Below are 23,632 nucleotides of genomic sequence, written 5' to 3' on the forward strand. Positions count from 1 at the left end.
TTCTACGTTCTAGAAACGAGATGTCTTTTACACGGATCAAAGCCGATGCTCTCATCCATACTCGCCACCAGCATGCTGGGTAGTCTGCAAGCAGAGGAGCCCTCACCTCTTCATTGTTCGTCTGTGACAAATCCTTGGCAATGAATATCCATTAGTTATTCAGCCGTACGGTTTGTTGCAGTCAAATCTCACCCAGTTCTTAGGTAGGATACATGCCTATGCTCTTCTAATGGGAGTTGACTACAGGACCTTCTGTAACGAAGGCTGTATTAGTATAAGTAAACGTGGTACAATAGCCAATCCACCTGCAGGTTACTGTGATATTGGTGCATAAGGCAACCTTTGAAGCCTTAAAATTCCTCCAAAATTGGGGGTAATGTTATATGCTGAGTGGAAAAGTGATCCACCATTGTCTGTGTGGGTCTACCATATGGGACGTGTTCTGTGTTGCCATGCCTTAAGTCACCTTCACAACATTACCCTATAGCAACTTCTTGATCCTGTGCCTTCACTTAGAGAATACTGGGAAATAAAGCATTCATTTGTGGAGTGACAAATTGAGACGGACCATTAATGTGAGCATAACATGTTTGAGAGTGAGAAGGGTGAGGGGATGGACTTGTATCCTGACTATGTGCAGAAAACATGATTTTTGAGTGTGAGAAAATGGGGTAATCTTACACATTATGTTGACTTGTAAGGTGCAAACTATAGTATTTATTTTTAACATAGTTCTTTCCCGGATTAGTGAAGTAGCTTAAAAAGCAAAACAGAAATAAGTGAGAGAGGTGATAATGAGTGAAGGGGATCTTTTAATGTAGCAAGTTACGATGGTCGGGGTGGCACTGTCTGGAAGATGTTGACAGCAGATTCATTGTAACTTTCAAAGGAGAAGGGGGTAAATACTAGAATCAGAATAATTTGCAGGGGCTGAGGACAAAAATGGAGTCAGTTGTGTATTTCCTCCAAAGGGTCAATGAGATGAATGACCATCTCCTATGCTATAAGATTTTATGAACCAGTTAAAGATTTTGTACATCAGCCTCTAAAAGACCATTGGGTTCTGAATGTTGATCCAAGATGGTTGCTGTTCTAACAAGATGTTTGAGGAGACCAGCAAGCCATGTGCATCCCAGTGTTAGAATCTGAATTTTTGGTTTCTGCTCAGGTTGTGAAACACAAGCTCCAGTACAATCAAGAAGGCAATTGAATAAATGACTTTGTACTGAATTTGCTGTCCTGTTTCTCTCCTAGGACTGCGCTCCTGGTTACACGAGGACTGGAGGAGGCCTGTACCTCGGAGATTGCAAATTATGTGAATGTAATGGACACTCTGACTCCTGCCACCCAGAGACTGGTGTTTGCTCGGTATTAGTTTCACTATTCATTTCAATGTATTAGTAATTTAGCACAAAGTGAGCTGTAGCAAAACCTCTCTGCCCACTGTTTGCTGAGAATGTCAACAAGTGCGTCTTTATTCAACAAAAGGGCAACTTACTGGTGCTGTGAAGAAGTGCGTGGAACATAAAAGATGGATGTTCTCATGGGGAAAGTTTGAATGCTTGCACCACATTCACTCAAAGTATTAATTTTTCAGAGCATTCTCTCTATCACAGAATCTTGATACGCCTCTGCAGTTCTTCTTATTTCAGGAAATTGCTATGCCTGCGAAACCAAGATGGTTCTGAGTATGATCTCCAGTGTGTGCTGACCAGTACTGGTGAGGTAGTCCTGTTAGAAAAGGGAATGGTTCCATTGCTGAAATACACTGCCCTTTTAACTGGATTACTGAAGAGCATCTGATGGCAGTATATAATATTATAATTATAGTAATAATGTTTAAAATTATGGGAGCTTTTGTTACATTAAACAAGGAACAGCTGTTTCCATTGGAAGGCGGGTCAGTAAACAAAGGCACAGATTTCAGGTAATTAAGATCAGAAAGGAAATTTCCTTTTGTTTTTAAAAATAGTGAGTTGTTATCATCTTTAAATTGCTGGAAGCAGGTTCAGTAATAGTTTTCAAAGAGGATTTGTATAAGTCATTTGAAAAGAAAATCTTTCCAGGGCTATAGGGAAAGAGCAGGGAGGATGACAATCTCTCATGGAGTAGCTCTCGTGGACTACTGGCAGGCACACGTGGAGTCAGATGTGTGCTGTATGGTTTAATAAACTAAAAGTCAAACAATCCCATGTTAAAACAAAGGGAGTAAAGGAAGATGCTGAAGGATAGGTGATTTATGATATTAGAAACAAATCAATAGTTACCATCTATGTTTGTGCACCACATGCTCAGTGAAGTGAAGCCCAGCAGGGTTGAGGTGATTCTAATGCTCCACTTGACTGCAGTGTCCTGCGATTCTGTTGTAAAACACAGCTTTTTCAGCCTATCGTAGCTCTCCGCCTCCTTTCCATGAATGAAACAGCTGTAAAGATTAAATACAGCACTTTTCCCTGGGGAAGCAGGATTATATTCACGGCTGCAGGAAGCAAATATATTGGCTGCAGTACTCGGGTGTTAGTGGAGAAGCAGAACCAGATCAAAATGACTCTGTTTCAGTTGGAAAACTGCATTGAAGCTCGAAAGTAGAGACAATGCAAATGAAATATGATCTTGACTATCTTCAGGCAACTCTACATTCTGAATGTTTTGTAAACTTATATGTTAAAAAGATGAAATTGTTTGATCATTTCCAACTCATTTCTTTTTTACCCTTTTTAATATCGACATGTGTGAGCAGCTGTATCTTTTGTGAAGAAAGCTGTTTTATATATTCTTTGAATTTGTTTACCCTGGAAGGCAGAATCAAAACACATTACTTTGGCAGAGAGGCCCACCCAATAATGGACAGCGTGTGTAGGGCCCAGCAACAAGGGCTGCCATCGACTTCACAGGGCAGCGTGAGGCAGTGTATTCCTGCTGTGGAGAAACCTCTGGACGTACAGCTCTAGATTTGACTGACCCAGTGCAGGATATGAGAAAGCTTCCTTGAGGCTAGGAATACTGCAGTGAGCAACTCACTTTCTGATTCCCCAGAGTCTGTCCACCATTTACAAGGCACAGTCAGGAGTGTGATGGAATACTCTCCCCTTGCCTAGATGAGTGCAGCCCCAACAACACTCAAGAAGCTTGACACCATCCAGGACTAAGCCGCCTGCTTGATTGGCACCACATCCACAAATATCCATACCTCCACCACCAGCACTCAGTCATAGCAGTGTGTACTATCTACAAGATTCACTGCAGAAATTCACCAATGATCCTAAGATAGCACCTTCCAAATCCATGACCAGTTCCATCTAGAAGAACTAGGGCAGCAGATACATGGGAATGCAAGTTCCCCTCCAAGCCATTCACCATCCTGGATTGGAAGTATATCGCCATTCCTTCACTGTCGCTAGATCAAAATCCTGGAATTCCTTTCCAAACAGCATTGTGGATCAATCTGTCTTGGGTACTAATGCAGAATGAATATATACTATGTATGAATTTATTTTCCTTTTAACTTCAAGCAGTTAATAATGAACTATCCCTTGTTCTGAGTTTCTTCTACCCATGAGATTGGGCATCGTAGATGAGGCCAGTATTTACCATTTGTTCCTATTTGAGAAGGTGGTGGTGAGCTGCCTTAGAACATCAGAAATAGGAGTAGGAGAAGGCCATTCAGCCTTTCAAACCTGTTCAATTGTTCTCTAAGACCACACTGATTATCAGTTCCAGTACAGGTCGTTCTGCTATTACGTGCATTTCATCAACACAGATTTGCTGTAACCAGATTAACAAGTTGAGGATGCTGTTTCTGAAGCGCAAACTTTTAAAACATGTGTTGACTGTAACACGATTATATTGCCAACTCTTCGAGCACTGTTTCTAAAGCGCGACTTTTCTAAAATGCAGGGTTGCACAAGAACACAACCATTGTGTTATACAAGAACTGACTGTATCATTTTCCTGCACTATCCCTGTATTCCTTGATATTTTAATATGTCCAAATTTATAATTTCTCCCTTGCTTATACTCAATGACTGAGTCTTCCACGCCCGTGGAGCAGAGAATTCCAAAACATCACTACCCTTTGAGTGAAGAAATTCCTTCTCACCTCAATACTAACTGAGTTGCTTCCCACCCCTCAAAAGAAAAGCCAGGTTTAACATTGAGTCCCATAAGAACTCTGTATGCTGTAATGAGATGTCCTCTCCCTCTTCTAAACTTGAGCTAACTTGACCCAGGCTCCTCATGGGAAAATCCTGCCAACCAAAAGATTAGTGCCCTTCATTACCTCCCCAGTGTATCTTTCTGCTGTGAGCCTTGGTGATAACACTGGGCAGGTTTCACCCCCTGGTAGCCTTATTATTGCCTCAGAATCATTTTACAACTGGTGATGGGAAGACGTGAAGATGTTGACCTGCTGAGTTAAGTGCAGTACCTATGTAGTAGATCGCTATGTGGAATAGAATTAAGCATTGATTTTCTTTCATGTGGATCTTGATATTTATACACTGACTAACTCTCATCACAAATCCTAATGTAGAAAGTCTTGAACTGAAGCACGATTTTGTTTCTAAAATATATAAAATCTCTTAAACAGAACTGTTTACATAACACGGCTGGGGATTTCTGTGATCAGTGTGCCCCTGGTTATTATGGAGATGCCACTGCGGGTACAGCAGCAGACTGCCAACCTTGTGCCTGTCCATTGACAATTCAAGAGAACCAGTAAGTTGCCAACTTCACAAGACTGTTGATGTATTGTGCTGCTGTCAGAGATTTGTAGCTCCATGTTTATGTGCGATATATAATCATGTTCATGGGGCTTTTTGTATGGTTTTGAGGTTTAAGTTGTAGCTGTTTTAATTGTATCTCAGTGATTGCCACGGGGCCATGAATTTCTGACCACGGCTCTGTCATTGTGATGAGACTTGTTGAGTTTGGAAGAGAGCTGCAGTATGAAATATTGGTTCTTGTTTTCCTGCAGATGTTCTGCACCTGCTGACTGTTGACAGATTTATAGCAATGTGAATACTTCAGTTGTACTTTTTTGAGGGTCTCTAGTAGACACCGTTGGAGGGATGAATGTGGGGCTACCTGGGGGTTGTTCGGGGAGGTACCGGGGGCCAAGGCCACCAAGTGGGTGATGCCCAAGCATCTCTGGGCCTAGCAGGCAGTATCTAGTCACCCTTTTAGCTGTTGATCATTATTGCCGACAGTAACACTGTTAAACACAGAAAACTCATAACCCATATGGGTGGAGCTATAAGTTGTGTAGATCATGGACATTATAACTTGAAACCTTTCATGTTGTGTACCACTTTCTGTCTTCTGCTAGGTTTTCTCCTACCTGTGAAAGTAGCGAAGTTGGTGGGTACAGGTGTACAGCATGTCTCCCTGGCTATACAGGCCAGTACTGTGAGCGGTAAGTGGATTGGATCATTACTCGGGGTTCCTCAAGTGCTAATTGAAGTAGAAATTAGCAGAAAACCTCTACACAATCATCTGTCAACCTTCTGAATCACAAGAACTGATATCCTTCATTGTTGTCCCCAAGAGGTGCCACCTGCCTGAATGAAGACACACACCCTGTTCTTGTCCCAAGTCTCTGACCACTTTCTATTATCCAGGATATCAGCATCTCATCCACATTTCCCCATTGCCCTGGACTGGGGTGTGGAGAGATAGGGAATTCAAGGAGGAGAAACTGAGGTGCAAGCCCAGAAATGGTGTGCTGATGAGCTAGGCTGTGCTACTGGTCTCTCTGCTTCAGTTGGTTTTCACGTACCCACAGGGTATCCAGGCTCTGGGCACATGTCACCAAACCAGCCATCCTCCAGTCGAAGGATTTCAAAGGTGCCAGCAACAAGCTGGAGTGGAGCCATAGGGTTATGTTTTGCTTTCGCATGTGGATTGCTGAGACTCCATCTGACGTCCTGGTTCCAGTCCTGCTCTCTAGGACAAAGGTTTTCCCAGAAACGGGCCTGCATGGAGTATTTCCCCCAACTGTTGATGGATTCAGACAGGGAGTTTTGAGCATTCTTTAAGCCTGGGAGATGCTGCTCCCTATGGATTTGCTGATCCTGTCAGGTGCATGAGCACAGGGGAGAAGAGCTGAATTTTTGGCTATCCATTTTCTGATGAAGGCCATTGATTCTGTAATTGATTCTTTTTCCTGATGATGCAGGACTGTTTGATTGCAATCATTATCTGAAAATAAAGAATGCGCAGGGTTGTTAAGAGGAGGCATGTGGATATTACATGAATAGTTCCTTCAGAGAGCCAAGAACAGATTCGATGGGCTGAATAGCCTCCATGTATCTCAGTACATGTGAAAATGATAAATCTAATCCAACAATTTTGATGGATTAGAACTGGGCTTACAGAGAGCAACTTGATGCCTTAAGGGGCTGTGTAGACAAGGTTATCATTGTGGTTATCACCCTAGAAACTGAGTTAAGAAGTGCATTAATTCTTGTGAATGTGTAACTCTGAAGTTAACTGTGCATTAGTTTGGTGTAATGCATCCTATTGAATGACTCATTGCTTACTGAACATTAGCATTGACACTGTACTTATTACTTTCTGTCTGACGGGAATCTTATTGACTTTGTTTTCAGTTGTTCCCCGGGGTATTCTGGCAACCCAAGAATTCCAGGACAGAGGTGTTATCCAGTCGGTATGTTGGCAGTAAGCCCTGGGAGATGATGGGGTTTGGATGTATATTTTTGTGCTATCTACATGGAACGTTTGTGCATAGTGAGTACGCAGGGAATCTCTAGACTGACCATTTGTGTTCAGAATCTTTTTGGTAAAGCAAGCCCCGGATGTAGATTTGCAGTTATCAAAGGCAGTCTCCAATACAGGGTGTGCCTCCGAAACCAATTGGAAGTCTGCACATTCAAATTAACTGTTTACACCTGGACCAACTTCCTCTCAGATTTCTCTCTGCTGCTTCGGAAAATCAATATTAAGAAAACATCTGGTTCCTTCAGTCGTTCTGAACAATACAACCACAAAGTCTATTCTTGATCGCGGGTCCCTTGGAAATATGAAGCCCACCTGCTAATTGTATTCTCAGTTTTAGCCCCACTGCAGGTCCTTGCTTCTGACTTTCCCATTCTTTCTCTCGCTCTCTCGCTCTCTCGCTCTCTCTCTCTCTCTTTCTCTCTCTCGCAGCTTACAGAAGCTGGAGGTTATCAGCATTTCTAAGCAGTAAATGCAATGATACTCACATAGTATCTCATTATTCTACAGTCCATCATGTTCAACAGTTTGATGGCGTATGCATTTTTTAACATTGACATCGCCCATTTACAGTTCCCTTTGGTTTTCTTTTAATATTTCAGTATATTTGAGCTCCATCCCTATGTGGAACTGCATTATGCCCCATCCTTACTCCCCTCCTTCATGGATTAATGTTTTGACCATTTACCTTCCTGTTCATACATTCAACTCACCACATTTCTAGGTGGTTCAGGTCCTGGGTTTGGGAGGGTACGTTGAAGAAACCTTGCTGAGTTATTGCTATCTGCTAAGTGATACATTCTGCTGCCCCTGTGCATTGATGATGGATAGAGTGAATGTTGAAGATGGTGGATGGAGAGCCAAACACATGGGATTCTTTGTCCAGGATGGTGCTTAGGTTGTTAAATGTTCTTACTGATGGAATTAATCTGGGAGTTTCCATTAACTAACGATGGTTCACACGTTGAGATCCAGCAATTTGAACTCTCCTGCTGTCCCAGGGGATTTAGCAGCAGTGTGTGGGTGTGAAGCTGGAACATGATCTGGTAAGAAACCTTCAGGTATTTTGCTACACTTCGCTCTGCTACAGATTGGGCATCTCCTGTCTTTCACACTTGGATCTTGGGGCGGCACGGTGGCTCCGTTTTTAACACTGCTACCTCACAGTGCCAAGGACCTGGGTTCGAATCCCAACTTGGGCGACTGTATGGAGTTTGCACATTCCCTAGAGTCTGGTTTCCTCTGGGTGCTCCAGTTTCCTCCCACAATCCAAAGATGTGCAGGTCAGGTGAATTGGCCATGCTAAATTGCCCATAGTGTTACATGCATTAGTCAGGGGTAAATGTAGAGTAGGGGAATGGGTCTGGGTGGGTTACTCTTCGGAGGGTGGGTGTGGACTTGTCGGGCCAAAGCACTGTTTCCATACTGTAGGGAATCTAATCTAATTGTGGGTGATCCAATTGTTAATCATAGTGTGTAATTAAAATATTACATTAAGCACAACATTTTTAAAAAGCAGTGCATTATAGGAGAGTGACTGAATACAATCAAAAAAATCTCAGCGCTTAAGTGGAATTTCCTTGGACTAACTGCCAAACTATGGGTTCAGTAAAGGCAACGGAAGTGTATTGAAAAAAAACAAATGTTTTACATCAGTTGGATTTGACACTGGTCTTGTTTTAGTTGGATAAAGCATGTATCTTGTGAGATTAAGTTCAATATTATGGATATGACTAAACTTACCGTCGTCTTTAGATCGCAATCCTTTCCTGGTTACTGTTATCCCTCGGAGAACAACAGTGGAACAAGGCAGCAATGTGATTCTGAAGTGCCAGGTTATTGGTCAGGCTCCATTTTACTACTACTGGAGCAGAGCTGACGGTCATCCTCTATCCAACCGCGTTCAGCAGAGGGAACAAGGTACCAATGCATCAAGAATCTCTCCTGTGACTTGCCCAATGTTTAAGCTGGGTTTGCAGTCTTTACTTGCATTGAACGTACATTTCCTGTTGTCAGTTCTTCCTGGTGAATTACCAAGCAGTGCATGTATGGGGGTTTTTATACTTTGTGGGAGATCAATAATTAGTTAACATTTCATACTATGTCTAAGAGCACTCAAAATTCACCATCATTAGCAGGTTGTATCCTGATTCAAAGAACAAAACAACAAAAAACAATGCAGCAAAGAACAATTGCGATCGGCCCTCAAAACCTCCGGCGACACATTTTGCCCTACCACACTAAAACTGCCTTCACGTACAGGATCTGTCTCCCTCTATTACCTTCCTATTCATGTATTCGTCCAGGTGCTTCTTGAATGCTGCTATTGTGTCTGCCTCCACCACCACCTCTGGCAGCACGTTCCAGGTATTCACCACCCTTTGTGTGAAGAACTTGCCTTGCACATCTCTATTAAACACATCTCTTTTAGAAATGTGACACTCACTTCCCTAAGATTATCCTCCACCAATTTCTTCTATTGGGTGAATGCCATCACATTTAGGATCTCAGTTCCCTCTTCTGGCTCTACACACATAGATTCCCTTTGTCCTTGAGTGGGCCAACCCTTTCCCTGGCTACCCTCTTGCTTTTTATTTATGTACAAAAGCCTTTGGGATTCTCCTTAAAATTGTTCACTAATAACTTTTCATGACCCCATTTAAGCACTTCTTATTCCTTGTTTAAGTTGTTTCCTACTTTCCTGAAATACTTCAAGGGCTTCGCCAGTTCCCATCCTCCTAGACCTTACGTATGCTTCCTTTTTCTTTTTGACCAAGATCATAATGTGCCTGGTTATCCACAGTTTCTGTACCTTGCCATACCTATCTTTCATTCTCGCAGGAACATGCCGCTCCTGAACTCTTAACACTGGGCGGCACGGTGGCTGCAGCCTCACAGCACCAGGGTCCCAGGTTCACTTCTAGCCTCAGGTGACTGACTGTGTGGAATTTGCACCTTCCCCCCATGTCTGTGTGGGTTTCCTTCGGGTGTTCCGGTTTCCTCCCATTGTCCAAAGACATGCAGATCAGGTGAATTGGCCATACTAAATTGTTCATAGTGTTAGGTGCATTAGTCAGAGGGAAATGGGTCTGGGTGGGTTACTCTTCGGAGGGTCGGTGTGGACTGGTTGGGCGAAAGGGCCTGTTTCCACACTGTAGGGAATCTAATCTAATCTAAACTGCCATTTGAAATACTCGCATATATATGATGTGAATTTACCCTCAAATAGCTGTATCCAATCAAAATTCTCCATTTCCTGCCTAATAGTGTTGTAGTTCTCCTTCCCTCAGCTTAACACCTTCAGCTGAGGACTGCTGTTATTCCTATCCATGAGTATCTTGAAACTCAGGTATTATGGACACTACTCCCTAAATGCACCCTCACTAAAACTTCACTCACCTGACTGGGCTCATTTCCCAAAACCAGGTCCAGTATAACCCCTTCCCTGGTTGGACTGTTTACATATTGCGTCAAGAAACCCTCCTGAATGTCCTTCCAAATCCTGCCCTATCCAAATCCCTAGCATAAAGTGAGTCCCAGTCAACATTGGGGAAATTAAAATCACCCATCACAACCCTGCTGTTCTTACGTCTTTTCAAAATCTGTCTATGTATTCTCTCCTCCATCCCCCGCTGGCTGTTGGGCGGCCTGTAGAGTACCCCCGCATTGTGATTTCACCTTTGCTATTCCTGAGCTCTACTCGTATTTCCTCACTGCACAAGTCTTCTGATGTATCCTACCTTAGTAATGCAATTTCCCCATCCCTTTTTATCACACCAGAAACCTGTAAATCCTTGGGATGTTCAGCTGCCAGTCCTGTCCCTCTTTCAGCCACTTCTCCATAATTGCAATAATGTCATAGTTCCAAGTCGTCACCGAAGCCCTAAATTCATGTAGCTTGCCTATTTATACTTCTTACATTGAAACACATTCATTTCAGACCTCCTCCACTGCTCTTTTCAGCAGTGTTTCCCTGCCTTTTCTTGTTATTCACTTGAATAAGGTGAGTTTTTACAATAACATACTGTGCATGTTAATGATGAGCTGGCCTACATACTGTGGGAAATTCTGAAATCCTGGATCTCTGACATGCAGTTAAGGCATCCTTCATCTCTAATTCCATCAATTCCAGATGACTTGGGTTCACACTCCATTGTGAGGGTTGTAGGATGTTCCTGTATTATCATGTGTTGCATCGTGGTTCTGAAAGAGTTAATGCTGGAAACTATGTTGACCTTCCCCAGCCTGATGATGTGAAAAGTTAGAAATGTGGAATCTCGCCTCAGATCCCAATGGAGGCAGACATGTCATTTCTGGTTCCTGACAGTGTTAGTTATAATGTCACGCTGGTCAATATAGTACGTACCTATTGTATCAATCTTGTTAAGGCTCAGTAGTGTTTTACCCTCTGCCATTTTAAACCAATCAGGTCTTTAGACCCAGTATAGAAAGAACAATTAATGGCAGCTGTCTACCCCAATCAGCTGGTATTGGTTGGTTCTGCAATAACTATGGCACTTTGTAATAGTGAGGAAGAGTGCCCAAAGCCAGAGATAATTTTTGAAGCTTGTATAGAAGACAGTTATTTTGGTGATTACTTTTTAGTTCAGGATAAATATCTGAATTATTAGAGAGTGGCATCTCTATTTCATAACCAAAGAGTGATTTACTTAAGCTTTAGTTGTCACAAAGGATGTTTTTATTTCCCCATTGGTATTTTGTATTTTCCTCCAGTGTCTTAGTTAATAGAAAATTATAGATATAGTTATTGATTATAGGTATAGTTATTGCTGTTAATATTGCAATAATTTTGCTTAGCATTGGATTCCACTTACAAACTGTGTACCCATTTTGGTCAGAATTGTTTCACTTGTGTTTATTAAAGATTCTATGCTGTAAGGGATTTGCTAGTCCACTTCTTTCGATCACATTTATAGTAACACTTGATTGAACAATCCAGGATTAAGAAGTGATAACTGGAGTTCATATTTAACTTCTTAAAAGGACAAACTTGAAAAGAAGTACGCAGAATTCACGTGGAGCATGTAAGGTTTTTAGCTTAGTGATGCGACTTGTGATGATCATTTTTGTGTTGCCAGGGCAGATACAGTTCTAAGCACTAGCAAACTTGCAGTGCTGATTTTTACTGAAGCCATTTATCTTTGTTGTGAAGAATAAACATAACATGAAATTTGATTATTTTACCAGCTGCATCCATTGACTGTTAGTAGTGTGCAGCTGAATGAATTTTTAAGAACAAACCATTTACATTTCCCTAAAGGACATGATTAATACTTACTCTGACTTCTTCTCTACCAGGTGAAGAGCTGGTGATTCGAGAAATTAAATCATCTGATGCTGGAATTTACGTGTGTACTTGTCGGAATATACAAAGCACCAATTCAAGTCAGGCTGAAATCATAGTTACTGGTGAGTCCAGAAACAACTGCAAATCTACATCAAAATCCAGTAAAGTTATACTCTGAAGTTGGTGTAGCGAAGAAATAAGTCAATATCTATATCTCTCATTTTCATAGTTCCCAGGCGACTAAAGCTCTTGTTGGAGTCCAGCACCTCTGTTCATCTCCAACATTTGATAGTTTTCCCTACTTTCTTGTACCCTAATTAGTTTGAAGAAGACACAGTCATCTGTGCTTGAAATAAATGTGCTGTTTCACGAGAAATATGTGTATCAGCACCTAGAGTGCAGGATAGGGTGGAATGGTGAACAAATTCATCCCCATCATTCTCAAAGTTTTCCTGAAAATTCACTCTCGAGAGGGACTCATCAGAGGAAGAGACAGTATTTGTGAGGAGCTGCTGCTCCACCTAGAATTTAGAAACGCTGAAACATAGAAAACGAGAGCAGATGCAGGCTATTCAGTCTATCGAATCTGCTTAGTCATTCAATATGATTGTGGCTGATCCTCTATCGGAACACCATATTCCCATTGTCTCCTCATACACCTCAATGCCGTTAGTGCCTCAAAGTTAATCTATTCTTTTCTAAAATAGATTTTCCCAGAGACTTCTGTGAGAAACACCATCTCCTCTGTGACAAAATTTCTCCTCATCTCAGTTCAAAATAGACCTCTGTCCTGAAATTGTGACCTCTCACTTTAGACCCTTCCCTCAACCAAGGGGAGCAATATCTCTGTCCAGCCCTGTCAGAGTTTTATAATTTTTATGAGTTCCCCTTTCATTATTTTAAAGTGAATGCAGGCCCAGTCTATCGAATCTCTCCTCATATTACAATCCTGGATTCAGTCTGGTGAACCTTGGTATTTATTTCAGAGGTAGTTCACCTGTTCACTCAGTCCCTTCATCTTGGTGGTTTCAAAACAGCAGTTCAATAAAATCAGGGGAGAGCCTGTGACGTGCTAAACTCTCTGCACTCAGAGACAGGCATATTAAAACTATTTTTCAAAAAGAGAATAATTCACTGCTCCTAACCAGAAGTGACTTGGTTTAAAGCATTTATTAATTCAATCTTTGTTTGAGTACAAAAGGCTTCTTATGGTGGTTTACTTAAATTTATTAATTTGGTAAATGGATAAATTACATTTTCTTGTGTATGAAATTAATTTGAATTAATAAATATCTCAGAATGCGCAATGTGGGATGATTTGAACTCTGCTAGACTTATTTCCAAATGACAGCATCACTTCTTCATTATGAGGTTTACTTCGTACTTACGTAAACTGGAACAGAGTAATGTTTTCTGATGTGGTTTGATTCCATTGTAATTCCTTTTCCCTTTGCATGAAAGACTTTTCTTTGTTTGCAAATTATTTACAACTTCAGATCCGCCAAATGCAAACGATTATGTTTTTTGCCGATTGTTTTCAAATGGGAGCTTTATATTGTGTTGATGTTGCTGCTCTGGCTGAAAATATACAGATGTATCTTTCATGTACTTCTCCTTGTTTTATCCTCAGTCCCCTCTTTCAAAGCCATAACCGTGACTGTGGAAGAACCGAGACGACAGACAGTGAGATCTGGTGTCACTGTTAATTTTATCTGCACAGCAAAGAGTCAGGTAACAATCTCACAGCTAGTCCATAGTCAATGTGATAACCTGGTGCTCAAACAAAGCTGCAATGGGTAATGAAAACTATTGCATAGAGTTTCTATCTGATTCATTGCTTGTGTTGACACAATTTGTCCAGTTATTACATAAATGGCACAAAAGCTGAAGGAATGTCTCTCAACACTACAAGAGATTTTGTGGTCTTTTGCCTTAGTTTAAACAATGCTATGCTAAAAACAGCCCTCCCTCTCAAAACAGACCATGAATTAATCGTCAACAGGATGTTCCAATAATTGCACTTGCTTTCAGGACTTCACAGTGACTGCAGAAATTAAACTGGGCTTTGAACACTAAACAGCAAGTTCTGAATGCATTTTCTTAATTTACTGAGGGACTGACCTCAGTATAGCAGGAGAATAGTTTTGAATACATTTTAAGTAATTTTTGGTTATTTAAAATCTGGTTAGCCTCAAGTGGTCAATTGGCAGAGTTTTAAAAGCCTTATTCCACTGAATTGAAGCCCATTTTCAGTTGTTGAATCCAACTGCATCGAGTTGTCACTCTTTAAAATTAATCATAGAGTTATGGAGATGTGCAGCATGGAAAGAAACCCTTTGGTCCAACTCATCCATGCTGATCAGATATCCTAAATTAGTCTAGTCTGATTTGCCAGCACACTTCCCCACCGTCACACACCCTCCCCCACATACACCTCCACAAACCTCTAAATCCTGCCTATTCATATATCCATCTAGATGCCTTTTAAATGCTGTAATTATATCGGTCTCCACCACTTCCTCTGGCAGCTCATTCCATACACACCCCACCTTCTACGTGGAAAAAGTTGCCCCTTAGGTCCCTTTTAAATCTTCCTGTCTCACCTTAAACATATGCCCTCTAATTTTGGACTCATCTTGGAAAAAAGAACTTGGCTATTCACTCTATACATACTCCTCATGATTTTATAAGGTCTCTCCTCAGCTTCTGAAACTCAATAGAAAATAACCCCAGTCTATTCAGCCTCTCCCTATAGCTCAAACCTTCCACCCCTGGTAATATCCTTGTAAATCTTTTCTGAATCCTTTCAAGTTCCGCAACATCCATCCTGTAGTAGGGAGGCCAAAATTGCATGCAGTATTCCAAAAGTGGCCTAAGCAGTGTCCTGTACAGTCGCAACATGACCTCCCAACTCCTGTACTCAATGCACTGACCAATGCAGGCAAGCATACCAAATGCCTTCTTCACTAGGCTGTCTACCTGGGACTCCACTTTCAAGGAACTATGAACCTACACTCCAAGGTCTCTTTGTTCAGCAGCACCTCCCAGGACCTTATCATTAAGTGTGTAAGTCCTGTCATAATTGCCTTTCCAAAATGAATCACTTCACATTGACGTAAACTAAACTCCATCTGCCACTTCTTGGCCCATTTGGCCTATCTGATCAAGGTCCTGTTGTATTCTGAGGTAACTTTATTCACTGTTCACTACACCTCCAATTTTGGTGACATGTGCAAACTTACTAACCATACCTCCTATCTTGATAACCAAGTCATTTATGTAAGTGACAAAAAGCAATGGACCCATTACCGATCCTTGTGGCACACCACTGCTCACAGGCCTCCAGTCTGAAAAGCAACCCTCCACCGCCACTCTCTGTCTTTGACCTTCAAGCCAGTTCTGCATCAGAATTGCTGGTTTTCCCTATGTTCCATGTAATCTAACCTTGCTGACTGATCTCCCGTGAGGAACCTTGTTGAATGCCTTATTAAAGTCCATTTAGATCACGACACCGCTCTGCCCTCGTCAATCCTCTTCATTACTTCTTCAAAACACTTAATTAAATCAGTGAGACTCGATTTCCCACACACAAAGCCATGTTGACTATCCCTAATCAGTTCTTGCCTTTCCGCAGACACGTAAATGCTGCCCCTCAGAATCCCCTCCGACAACTTGCCCACCACTGATGTCAGGCTCACTAGTCAATAGTTCCCCGGCTTTTATTTACCACCTTTCTTAAATAGTGGTACCATTTTAGCCAACCTCCAGTCTTCTGGTACCTCACCTGTGGCTATTGATGATACATTGTGTGGAGGTACTGGTGTTGGACTGGGGTGGACAAGGTTATAGTCCAACGGATCTATTTGAAATCACAAGCTCTCAGAGCACAGCCCTTCATCAGGTGTGGTGAGAGAAATGAGCACACAGGTTTAGAGTTTATAGACAGAGAGCTCAAGGGCAGAGAGCTATAAAGATCATCCAGCTGGTGTGAGTGAAGTAATGGATAATAAGTCTCTGCAAGTGACCATGAGTGTTAGACATTGTGAACAAAGGGATGACCTAAAATCTGATTAAGTGAGTCAGAGAGATAATTACAAATAATTAAAAATAAGGTGGTGCTGGAGACAAACTAAATCATTGGAATAATGATAAAGCCAAAGCTATCTCATATACCCTTTTTGCCCTCCTGACTTCCATGTTAAGCATACTCCTGCTGCCTTTATACTCTTCGAGGGATTCACTTGATCCCTGCTGACCATACCTGACATATGCTTCCTTTTTATTCTTGACCAAAACCTCAATTTCTCCAGTCATCCAGCATTTCCTACATCTACCAGCCTTGCCCTTCACCCCAACCAGAACATACTATCTCTGGACTCTCGTTATCTCATTTTTGAAGGCTTCCCATTTTCCAGCCATCCCTTTACCTGTGAATATCTGCCCCCAGTCAACTTTTGCAAGTTCTTGCCTATTAACCGTCAAAATTGGCCTTCCTTCAATTTAGAATTTCAACTTGTAGGTCCAATCTATCCTTTCCCAACACTATTTTCATCGAATTATGGTCACAGGCCCCAATGTGCTACCCCACTAACACCCAGTCATCTACCTTGCCTTAAACTCCTAACATGATGGCAGTTCCAGTCTACAGGAGAGAAAATTTGTTTCTACACTAATTGTGTTGATTCATGGCATTTGAGATGTACATGTGTTTGATTGGAAATGTGAGTGTGGAAGGGGATGAAGAAAAGGATTTTCAATACAAGTGCAATTTGTGCCAAATTCGCTGCTGATCACCTACAAAACAGGAATTCCAGCCATTAAAGGGAATGTGACATATTTAAGCAACTCTTTTGTGTGGTGTACTTTAAGAGCATGAGTTAGGACATTCTGTCATGCACACTTACATTTTTTTAACTGAAAAGATGTTTAACCACAGTGGCATGCTGTGTTGGGTTAGAGTGGACTCTGCAGTGATAACATACCAATGTTATTAAGGACTGCCTTCAGATCTGGGCTGATGTTTGGTATTGTAGATACAGGGTGAAGAGCAAAAATCTTAGCTTAAAAATCATATTTTCACCCAAGCCCCTCTTCAAATGTTTATGAATTTAAATTTCCAAATTGATTCCATGTTTTTAACACTTTAATTCCGATTGGTTTTCATAGGCTGCAACATAACTGGAGTGGAAATGGAAGTTCCTTCCATTTTCAGGAGTTTTCTTTTCAGTTTAGACTAAGAAACTGAAGCAAGTTAATGTTGCCCCATGGGCTGAGGCCCTATGCTGTGATTTCTCCTCCATGCTGGAAAGGACTGTCTGTCACAGTAATGGCAACGTCAGTGCTGAGATCTTTGCAGCTCAGGATTACATCTTGATTAATTTTCTCTGTGTCCTGTGTCTACAGTCCGTTTCCCGTTGTCAGCTTTGCCTTTGCAATGTTCATTTGTGAATTTCTTGTCCTTTTCCCAGTCCACCTTCTTGCTGCATCTGCTGATTTATTGGACAAAACAGTTTCTGCAAGTGTGACTTAGCAATCGGCAAGATTGTTAAATATATCAAAAGTTGATCTTGAATATTAATTCAATAATTTAGGAAATGCTGCCATGTTAAGACATGGGTCATGACTGTACTAAGGACTTTATCTTATATGCATTAGTGTAAGGACCCAGCCTATGTATATCTACATGGTCAGAGAGTGCGAATGTGCGTAGAGTATTGTGCAACTTGTTATATTTCTTAACTGATTAAGATTAGTTAAATCTAATTGGTTTCCTGGAAATTAGTCATTCATTCTCCCAGCACTAGTTAGGGATAGAGAGAGAGAAACAGAAATGATCAATGAGAGGCAAAAGAATTCGATGGGTTCTTTTTTGGAATTTTGCTCTCCCATAACTAATGGCTATGTGAAGTGAGCTGCTTCTTGAAATGTTCTTTTGTGTTCAGATCGGTATGCAGACTCTTTCCTGGTCTGCTGTAATTATATGACCTCTACCGTGAGGTATATATAATTGCAGTTAAATATCACACAACACCAGGTTGTAGTCCAACAGGTTTATTTGAAAGTACCAGCTTTCAGATCACTGCTCCTTCACCATGTAACCAGCTATAACCTGGTGTTGTGTGATTTTTAACTTTGTCCAACCCAGTCCAACACCAGCACCTCCACAACATATATAATTGCAGGCAGACACTTCAACAAAGTCAACATTCTGACTGAGTGCAGCCTTATGGATACAGAACACTGTGCTTCCTGCTAGTTATCCTGGCCACTGAGCAGGGTTCAGTGCAAAAGGCTTGAATAAAATTATTTATGGGTGCCAGACTTGATAAACATGAAAATCACCCAGATGTTTTAGTTTTACATCTTGCATTCGTAAACTGAAAAGCACTAATGTTAGTTTGATATTCAGTGTTGTTTGGGAAGCTTCTTGCAAACTTGGCTAAGTACTGATGGTAGAAAGTACACAGAAGCACTGAATAAGTTGTCCTTCAGATAAGTTACAAGAAAGACAATTATTCGAGACTTGAGCAGTAGAGAGCAATTGTTGGAATAGGAATAAGGTGTTAAAAAAAATTTACATGGCACCTTTCACAACCTTAGGCTGTCCCAAGTACTTTTTAAGTGTAGTCACTATTAGAAAGTTGTAGCAGCTAATTTAAATGTATTCAGATCCCCCAAAGAGCAATTAGCTAATGACCACATTGCATTTCTTTTGGAAGTAGTATTTGAAAGATAGGTATGGCAAGACACTTCAGTTTGTTCAGCAGTGTTGTGAGAACTAGTTGAGGTATTTGAGAGGGAAAACAGTGGACGACAAGGCAGCATCTCGGACAGTGTCATACTGCTCCAGCACTGCACCTTGATGTTAACCTAAATTTTCAGATCAAATCTTTGAAGTTGGGCTTGACCCTATGTCATAGAGTCATAGAGATGTACAGCATGGAAACAGACCCTTCGGTCCAACCCGTCTATGCCGACCAGATATCCCAACCCAATCTAGTCCCACCTGCCAGCACCCGGCCCATAACCCTCCAAACCCTTCCTATTCATATACCCATCCAAATGCCTCTTAAATGTTGCAATTGTACCAGCCTCCACCACATCATCTGGCAGCTCATTCCATACACGTACCACCCTCTGCATGAAAAAACTGCCCCTTAGGTCTCTTTTATATCTTTCCCCTCTCACCCTAAGACTATGCCCTCTAGTTCTGAGGCTGAGTTTGCTTCGTCTGAGAGATAGCTGATTTTCCCAAACTTTATTTTTGTTTGTTACTTAAATTTGAAAAGCATCAATGCAATAATGATTCTTCACTTAAAATGTGGCCGTTGTTACCAGTACAAGTTTTGTGAATATGGCATTGATTATACACTTGATATATGTTTGACAATATTTGTACCGTGACATTTCATTTTGATTTCCAGTCTCCAGCGTATACATTGGTGTGGACCCGACAGCTCGGAGGTAAACTGCCAAGCACCGCAGTGGACTTTAATGGAATCTTGACCATCCGCAATGTTCGCCTGGAGGATGCTGGTATCTACGTCTGCACAGGCTCCAACATGTTTGCCATGGACGAGGGGACAGCAGAGTTACATGTACCAGGTTCGTGATCTGCACCATTAAGTACTCATCATCCTCTTCTCCCATGGTGCATGGCACTCCAACATCTGCCTCCCTGTGCCCTTTGACCTGCAAACAGCACTGTGCTTTTGCCTTGATGTCCCTCTGCTGTACTCCTTACACCTTTTGCTTCCGCTATACTGTGGTTGATCCCTTGCTTCACCTAATTAAATTTTACACCTGCAGCCTGTGATACTGATTTTTCAAATCTAATACGTCTTCACTTTTTCCTGTTTTATTTTAATTGATCCCCTTTAGTACAGTCTGACCGTAGATGAATTGAATAAAATTTGAATATTTATAGTGAGTGATTTTGATTTTAGTAAATAATAGGAGCTTTCATAGGGAAAGCTGAAGACTTTATTTTAGCTTGCTGCCTTTGTTTACATTCACTCCATTTTATTTTTCGTAGTTCTGCTCAGTTTTAGTTAGATTCAGCATGGTTGCAAATGATTGGCATTTTCTATGCAGTGTTAGCTAGATGCAAGTTCTTGGACATAGCCTGCTCTCAGAGAGGGTAGCTAATTACTAAAGCTTTCAGTAAAGACAGTCTTAACATTCTGTCAGAATTGCACAGTAAAGAGGAAATAACAGAGCAGCCCCTCAAGGCTCTGAACTGATTTGTTTTTTCTATAATGTTCTCACTTGTGGACTTCCATTGACCATGCTGAGGTAATCTCTGCAGGTGATCTTTAAAGTGCTTAGCTGGAGCCATTAACGTGGCAAGCAAGCAACGTTGCTGGGAGGTTCAGCACTGCAGGAATCATTGCGTTAGTGCAATCTCTGAAGATTTTCTTTCTAGGTCGGGAAGTCACAAAACCAAAACTGGTAGAATTTATGACACAGTTCAGCCATGATTGGGGTAAAGGCAGTTGGGACTGAATGACCTTATGCTGTCCCTAAATGCAGTAGTTGTTTTGCAATCTGACTATAACTGAATGCTGGTGTGACATGGTCTGTGATGTTCCGTGGACATCAATACATTAGCTCACACTGTTCTATTTCTTATGGAGTTCAGAGCTCATGACATTGGAAAACCTTGTGATTAAAATAATTTCTGTGTCCCTTTAAAATGTGAAAACTAAAATATACATGCTTAAATATTTTGACTTTATCAAATTGGCTTCCTTAACTTATGTAACCATTGTTTGCACCGCAAATTGTAACTTGTAGATAATTTTCATACTGTATATTTTATGTATTTATCACTTTTTGTTAGGGATAGTGGAATCAACTTAAAACTCAAACTGCAGTACTCTGTAATTCCAAGTGTTTGAAAAACTGGCTGCATGACTAATGCCATTTAATTTTCAAAATACTACGCCTCCAGTTATAACAGACTTCAGTTATAGGCAATTGATCATTTTGCTGGATAGTTAATGTGACGTTGGGATATTGTGACATGAAAGCTTCTACCTTTTGGAGACTGGGATAGTAAAGAGTTGAATGTTAGACATCAGAGTCATGATAGGCACAGTACCAGCCAGTGATCTTGGTACTCCATGTATCCAGGCTGGGAGAAGGTGAAGGGGTATCTTTGGATTGCACATGCTTCTCACATCCATAGCGGTTCCAGTGGTGTTCATTTAATGTTAACAACACTGGTAGGTCTCGTGATATGTTACGTAAGTGAGGCCATTCAAATCATCATGCTTTCTTCTTGCAATGTTTTTTTTTCTCAAGCCTCTCAACTCAGCATTATTTTGAAGTCCAGATAATAGAATTATAAAAAAGTGCAGGTGCCTCAGCCCCCTGTCTTTCCCTCTCCAGTGTTTCTGTTGTATCAGTAGGTGTTGGTGTTCTTTTCCATTGGTGTGAGGTCTCTTTCTGCTGATGCTCTGTTCAGACCCCACGGTAGTTGTGGTTGATGAGGTAACCAGTCACATGCTGGTGGTGCAGTGAGCCGTTTTGGCATTCAAAAATCAACTTTGGACCCCTTGCTTCTGAGAGAATCTGCCATTTCATAAGCCATCATGGACATTGTTTGAAACTGCTTGAAAAATTGTCCCTGTCAAAGCAAATGACTGCTTTCAAATATTTATTTTGGAAAAAAGCTGGACTCCACTCATGAGAAGATTTCATTACCAGCTTTAAACATTTCACCAAACACTGCAGTGACTACTTAGCATTGAAATTGACAATTGGAAGCAGGAAATGCAAGTTTATTCACTAGCAATAGAATCACATCTTATAAAATGTAAAAGCAGATATCAAGTTGAAGTCAGCCCCATTGGTAATATATACGCAAGGCTGTCAGATACAGCATATCTTGTAGAAGTGGTTGATTTATGTTTAATAATTTAAGTATTTGAAATACTCTGCGTTTTACAGTTTTAAGAAGTTATATCACTGGATCGTGTTGTCAGTTTAATGTTTAGAACTCTATTGCTCTTGAATTAGACTTTCTTTCCTCAATGCTCCTATAATTACTACAGCAACACCAAGGAAGATAAGGCAGTATAGCTCCTCTGTTTTTCTCCAACTACAATCCAAAATTGTTTCTAATCTTTCCAATTGAAATGTGCTAGTATATAGTATTACTGGGGTTGACTTTTTGATTTCTGCATCACACAATCACGTCAGGTTAACTTTGTGAACCTCCAGGATAAAGAAATTTCCCTTCAGGATTTCAATGAAGTTTTCAAATTCCAAAGGTGCTTGTTCTCCATTTGTTTGGTGCTACTAAATAATCTGATAAGTTGTAGAATTTTTTTTCTTCTGATCTTGTGTATTTTTATTAAAGCAATAATTGTATAATTATCTGTGTCGTTTAACTGTCAGTTCTGCTGCTGATGGCCTGTTTACCTGTACTCAAATGAACTGTAGCCGATCTTTAGGTATCATTGGATTTTGCTACTTTTTCTGAAGTGAGGCTTAAACAAAGTTGGGTGCTTGCTTTAATTTTAAACTTCTCCACCCCTGTGGAGAGTTTTGCAGGAATCCAATGGTCCTTTTTTTGGGTATGCAAAGTTTACAGCAAGTGAAGAGAACGAGTTAAAGGAAAGGGCAGATAACATTTTAGAAGTGCACATTTTGATGATCCCATCTAATGGGTAGAACCACACAAGTCAGATCCCAGAATAAAATCTGTCCTAATGTATCTTTTTTGTTTGTTTTGTTAGTTAATGTGGTGAGTATTCACTGATACACTTTCACACAAGGACACAGATTTTCTTTAACAACATAAAAACATTGTACAAATAAAGAAACTTCTAAAAAGCTTCTTAAGTATAGAAGATAGTTATAATGACCTTTAAACCTCCAAAAATACAAAGTCTCAGTCTAGTGCAAATTACTGCATTTGTTCAAATCTGTACTAAAAACAAAAACTGTTGGTGATTACAGCATATCAGAGAAAGCATGCTCATGTTTCAAGTCTAGACGACTCTTCATCAGATTTCTGAAGAAGAGTCATCCAGACTTGAAACGTTAGCAAAGTCTCAACTGTTTCCAGACACTGTTAGAGAGCTGTGAGTTCAGAGAAATCACACCCTTATCTCAACTGTTTGCTTTTAATTAATTGATTCATTTCCCATGAGCTATGACATTAAAATGAATTATTTCCAAATCTGCTACAATGAACTTTTTTCACATTAAGTTTGAAAGTTTAAAAAATGAAACCTTACTACAAAGATAACATGCTTCCTGAACCGCTGCTCGGAGTAAGATTAAACCTGTTTTTAAATTCAACATTGGTGTCCTTCAAAATTTTAATCTAGATTTTTTTGAACTAAGTATTTCCATGTGTTAACTGTACCTGTCATAAACCTGAACCGTTATAAACATTCTTCCATTAAAATCACAGGGATCCAGTCACTTGCTCTCTGACAAAATGTTGGATTTAAATACTGTTCTGGGAAGACAGTCTGATCTTGCTTTTTTTTTTAGCAAAAGAAACCCTTGCCAGAAAACACCTACCTGGCACTATCCTGAAATCCAAATTCCAAAAATTACCACACTCTGTAA

At 40.7% G+C, this 23,632-nt stretch overlaps 1 protein-coding gene across 14 annotated transcripts in view; it reads left to right on the top strand.

Moving 5' to 3' along the window:
• Window positions 1–23,632, top strand: part of hspg2 (heparan sulfate proteoglycan 2) — a 530,612-nt gene that overhangs the window by 326,851 nt on the left and 180,129 nt on the right. For all 14 annotated transcript variants that reach the window (XM_087980629.1, XM_087980631.1, XM_087980637.1 and 11 more), the window contains 8 exons: window positions 1,255–1,368; window positions 4,589–4,716; window positions 5,327–5,413; window positions 6,609–6,667; window positions 8,491–8,655; window positions 12,055–12,165; window positions 13,674–13,774; window positions 19,468–19,648. In XM_087980629.1, coding sequence (XP_087836755.1) covers window positions 1,255–1,368; window positions 4,589–4,716; window positions 5,327–5,413; window positions 6,609–6,667; window positions 8,491–8,655; window positions 12,055–12,165; window positions 13,674–13,774; window positions 19,468–19,648 — 946 coding nt within the window. The remainder of the gene's footprint in view (window positions 1–1,254; window positions 1,369–4,588; window positions 4,717–5,326; window positions 5,414–6,608; window positions 6,668–8,490; window positions 8,656–12,054; window positions 12,166–13,673; window positions 13,775–19,467; window positions 19,649–23,632) is intronic.

Source organism: Chiloscyllium plagiosum, unplaced genomic scaffold, assembly GCF_037043375.1.
Source record: "Chiloscyllium plagiosum isolate Xiang-an unplaced genomic scaffold, Cpla_swu_hap1 HiC_scaffold_37, whole genome shotgun sequence".
In the NCBI taxonomy this organism is placed as follows: domain Eukaryota; kingdom Metazoa; phylum Chordata; class Chondrichthyes; order Orectolobiformes; family Hemiscylliidae; genus Chiloscyllium; species Chiloscyllium plagiosum.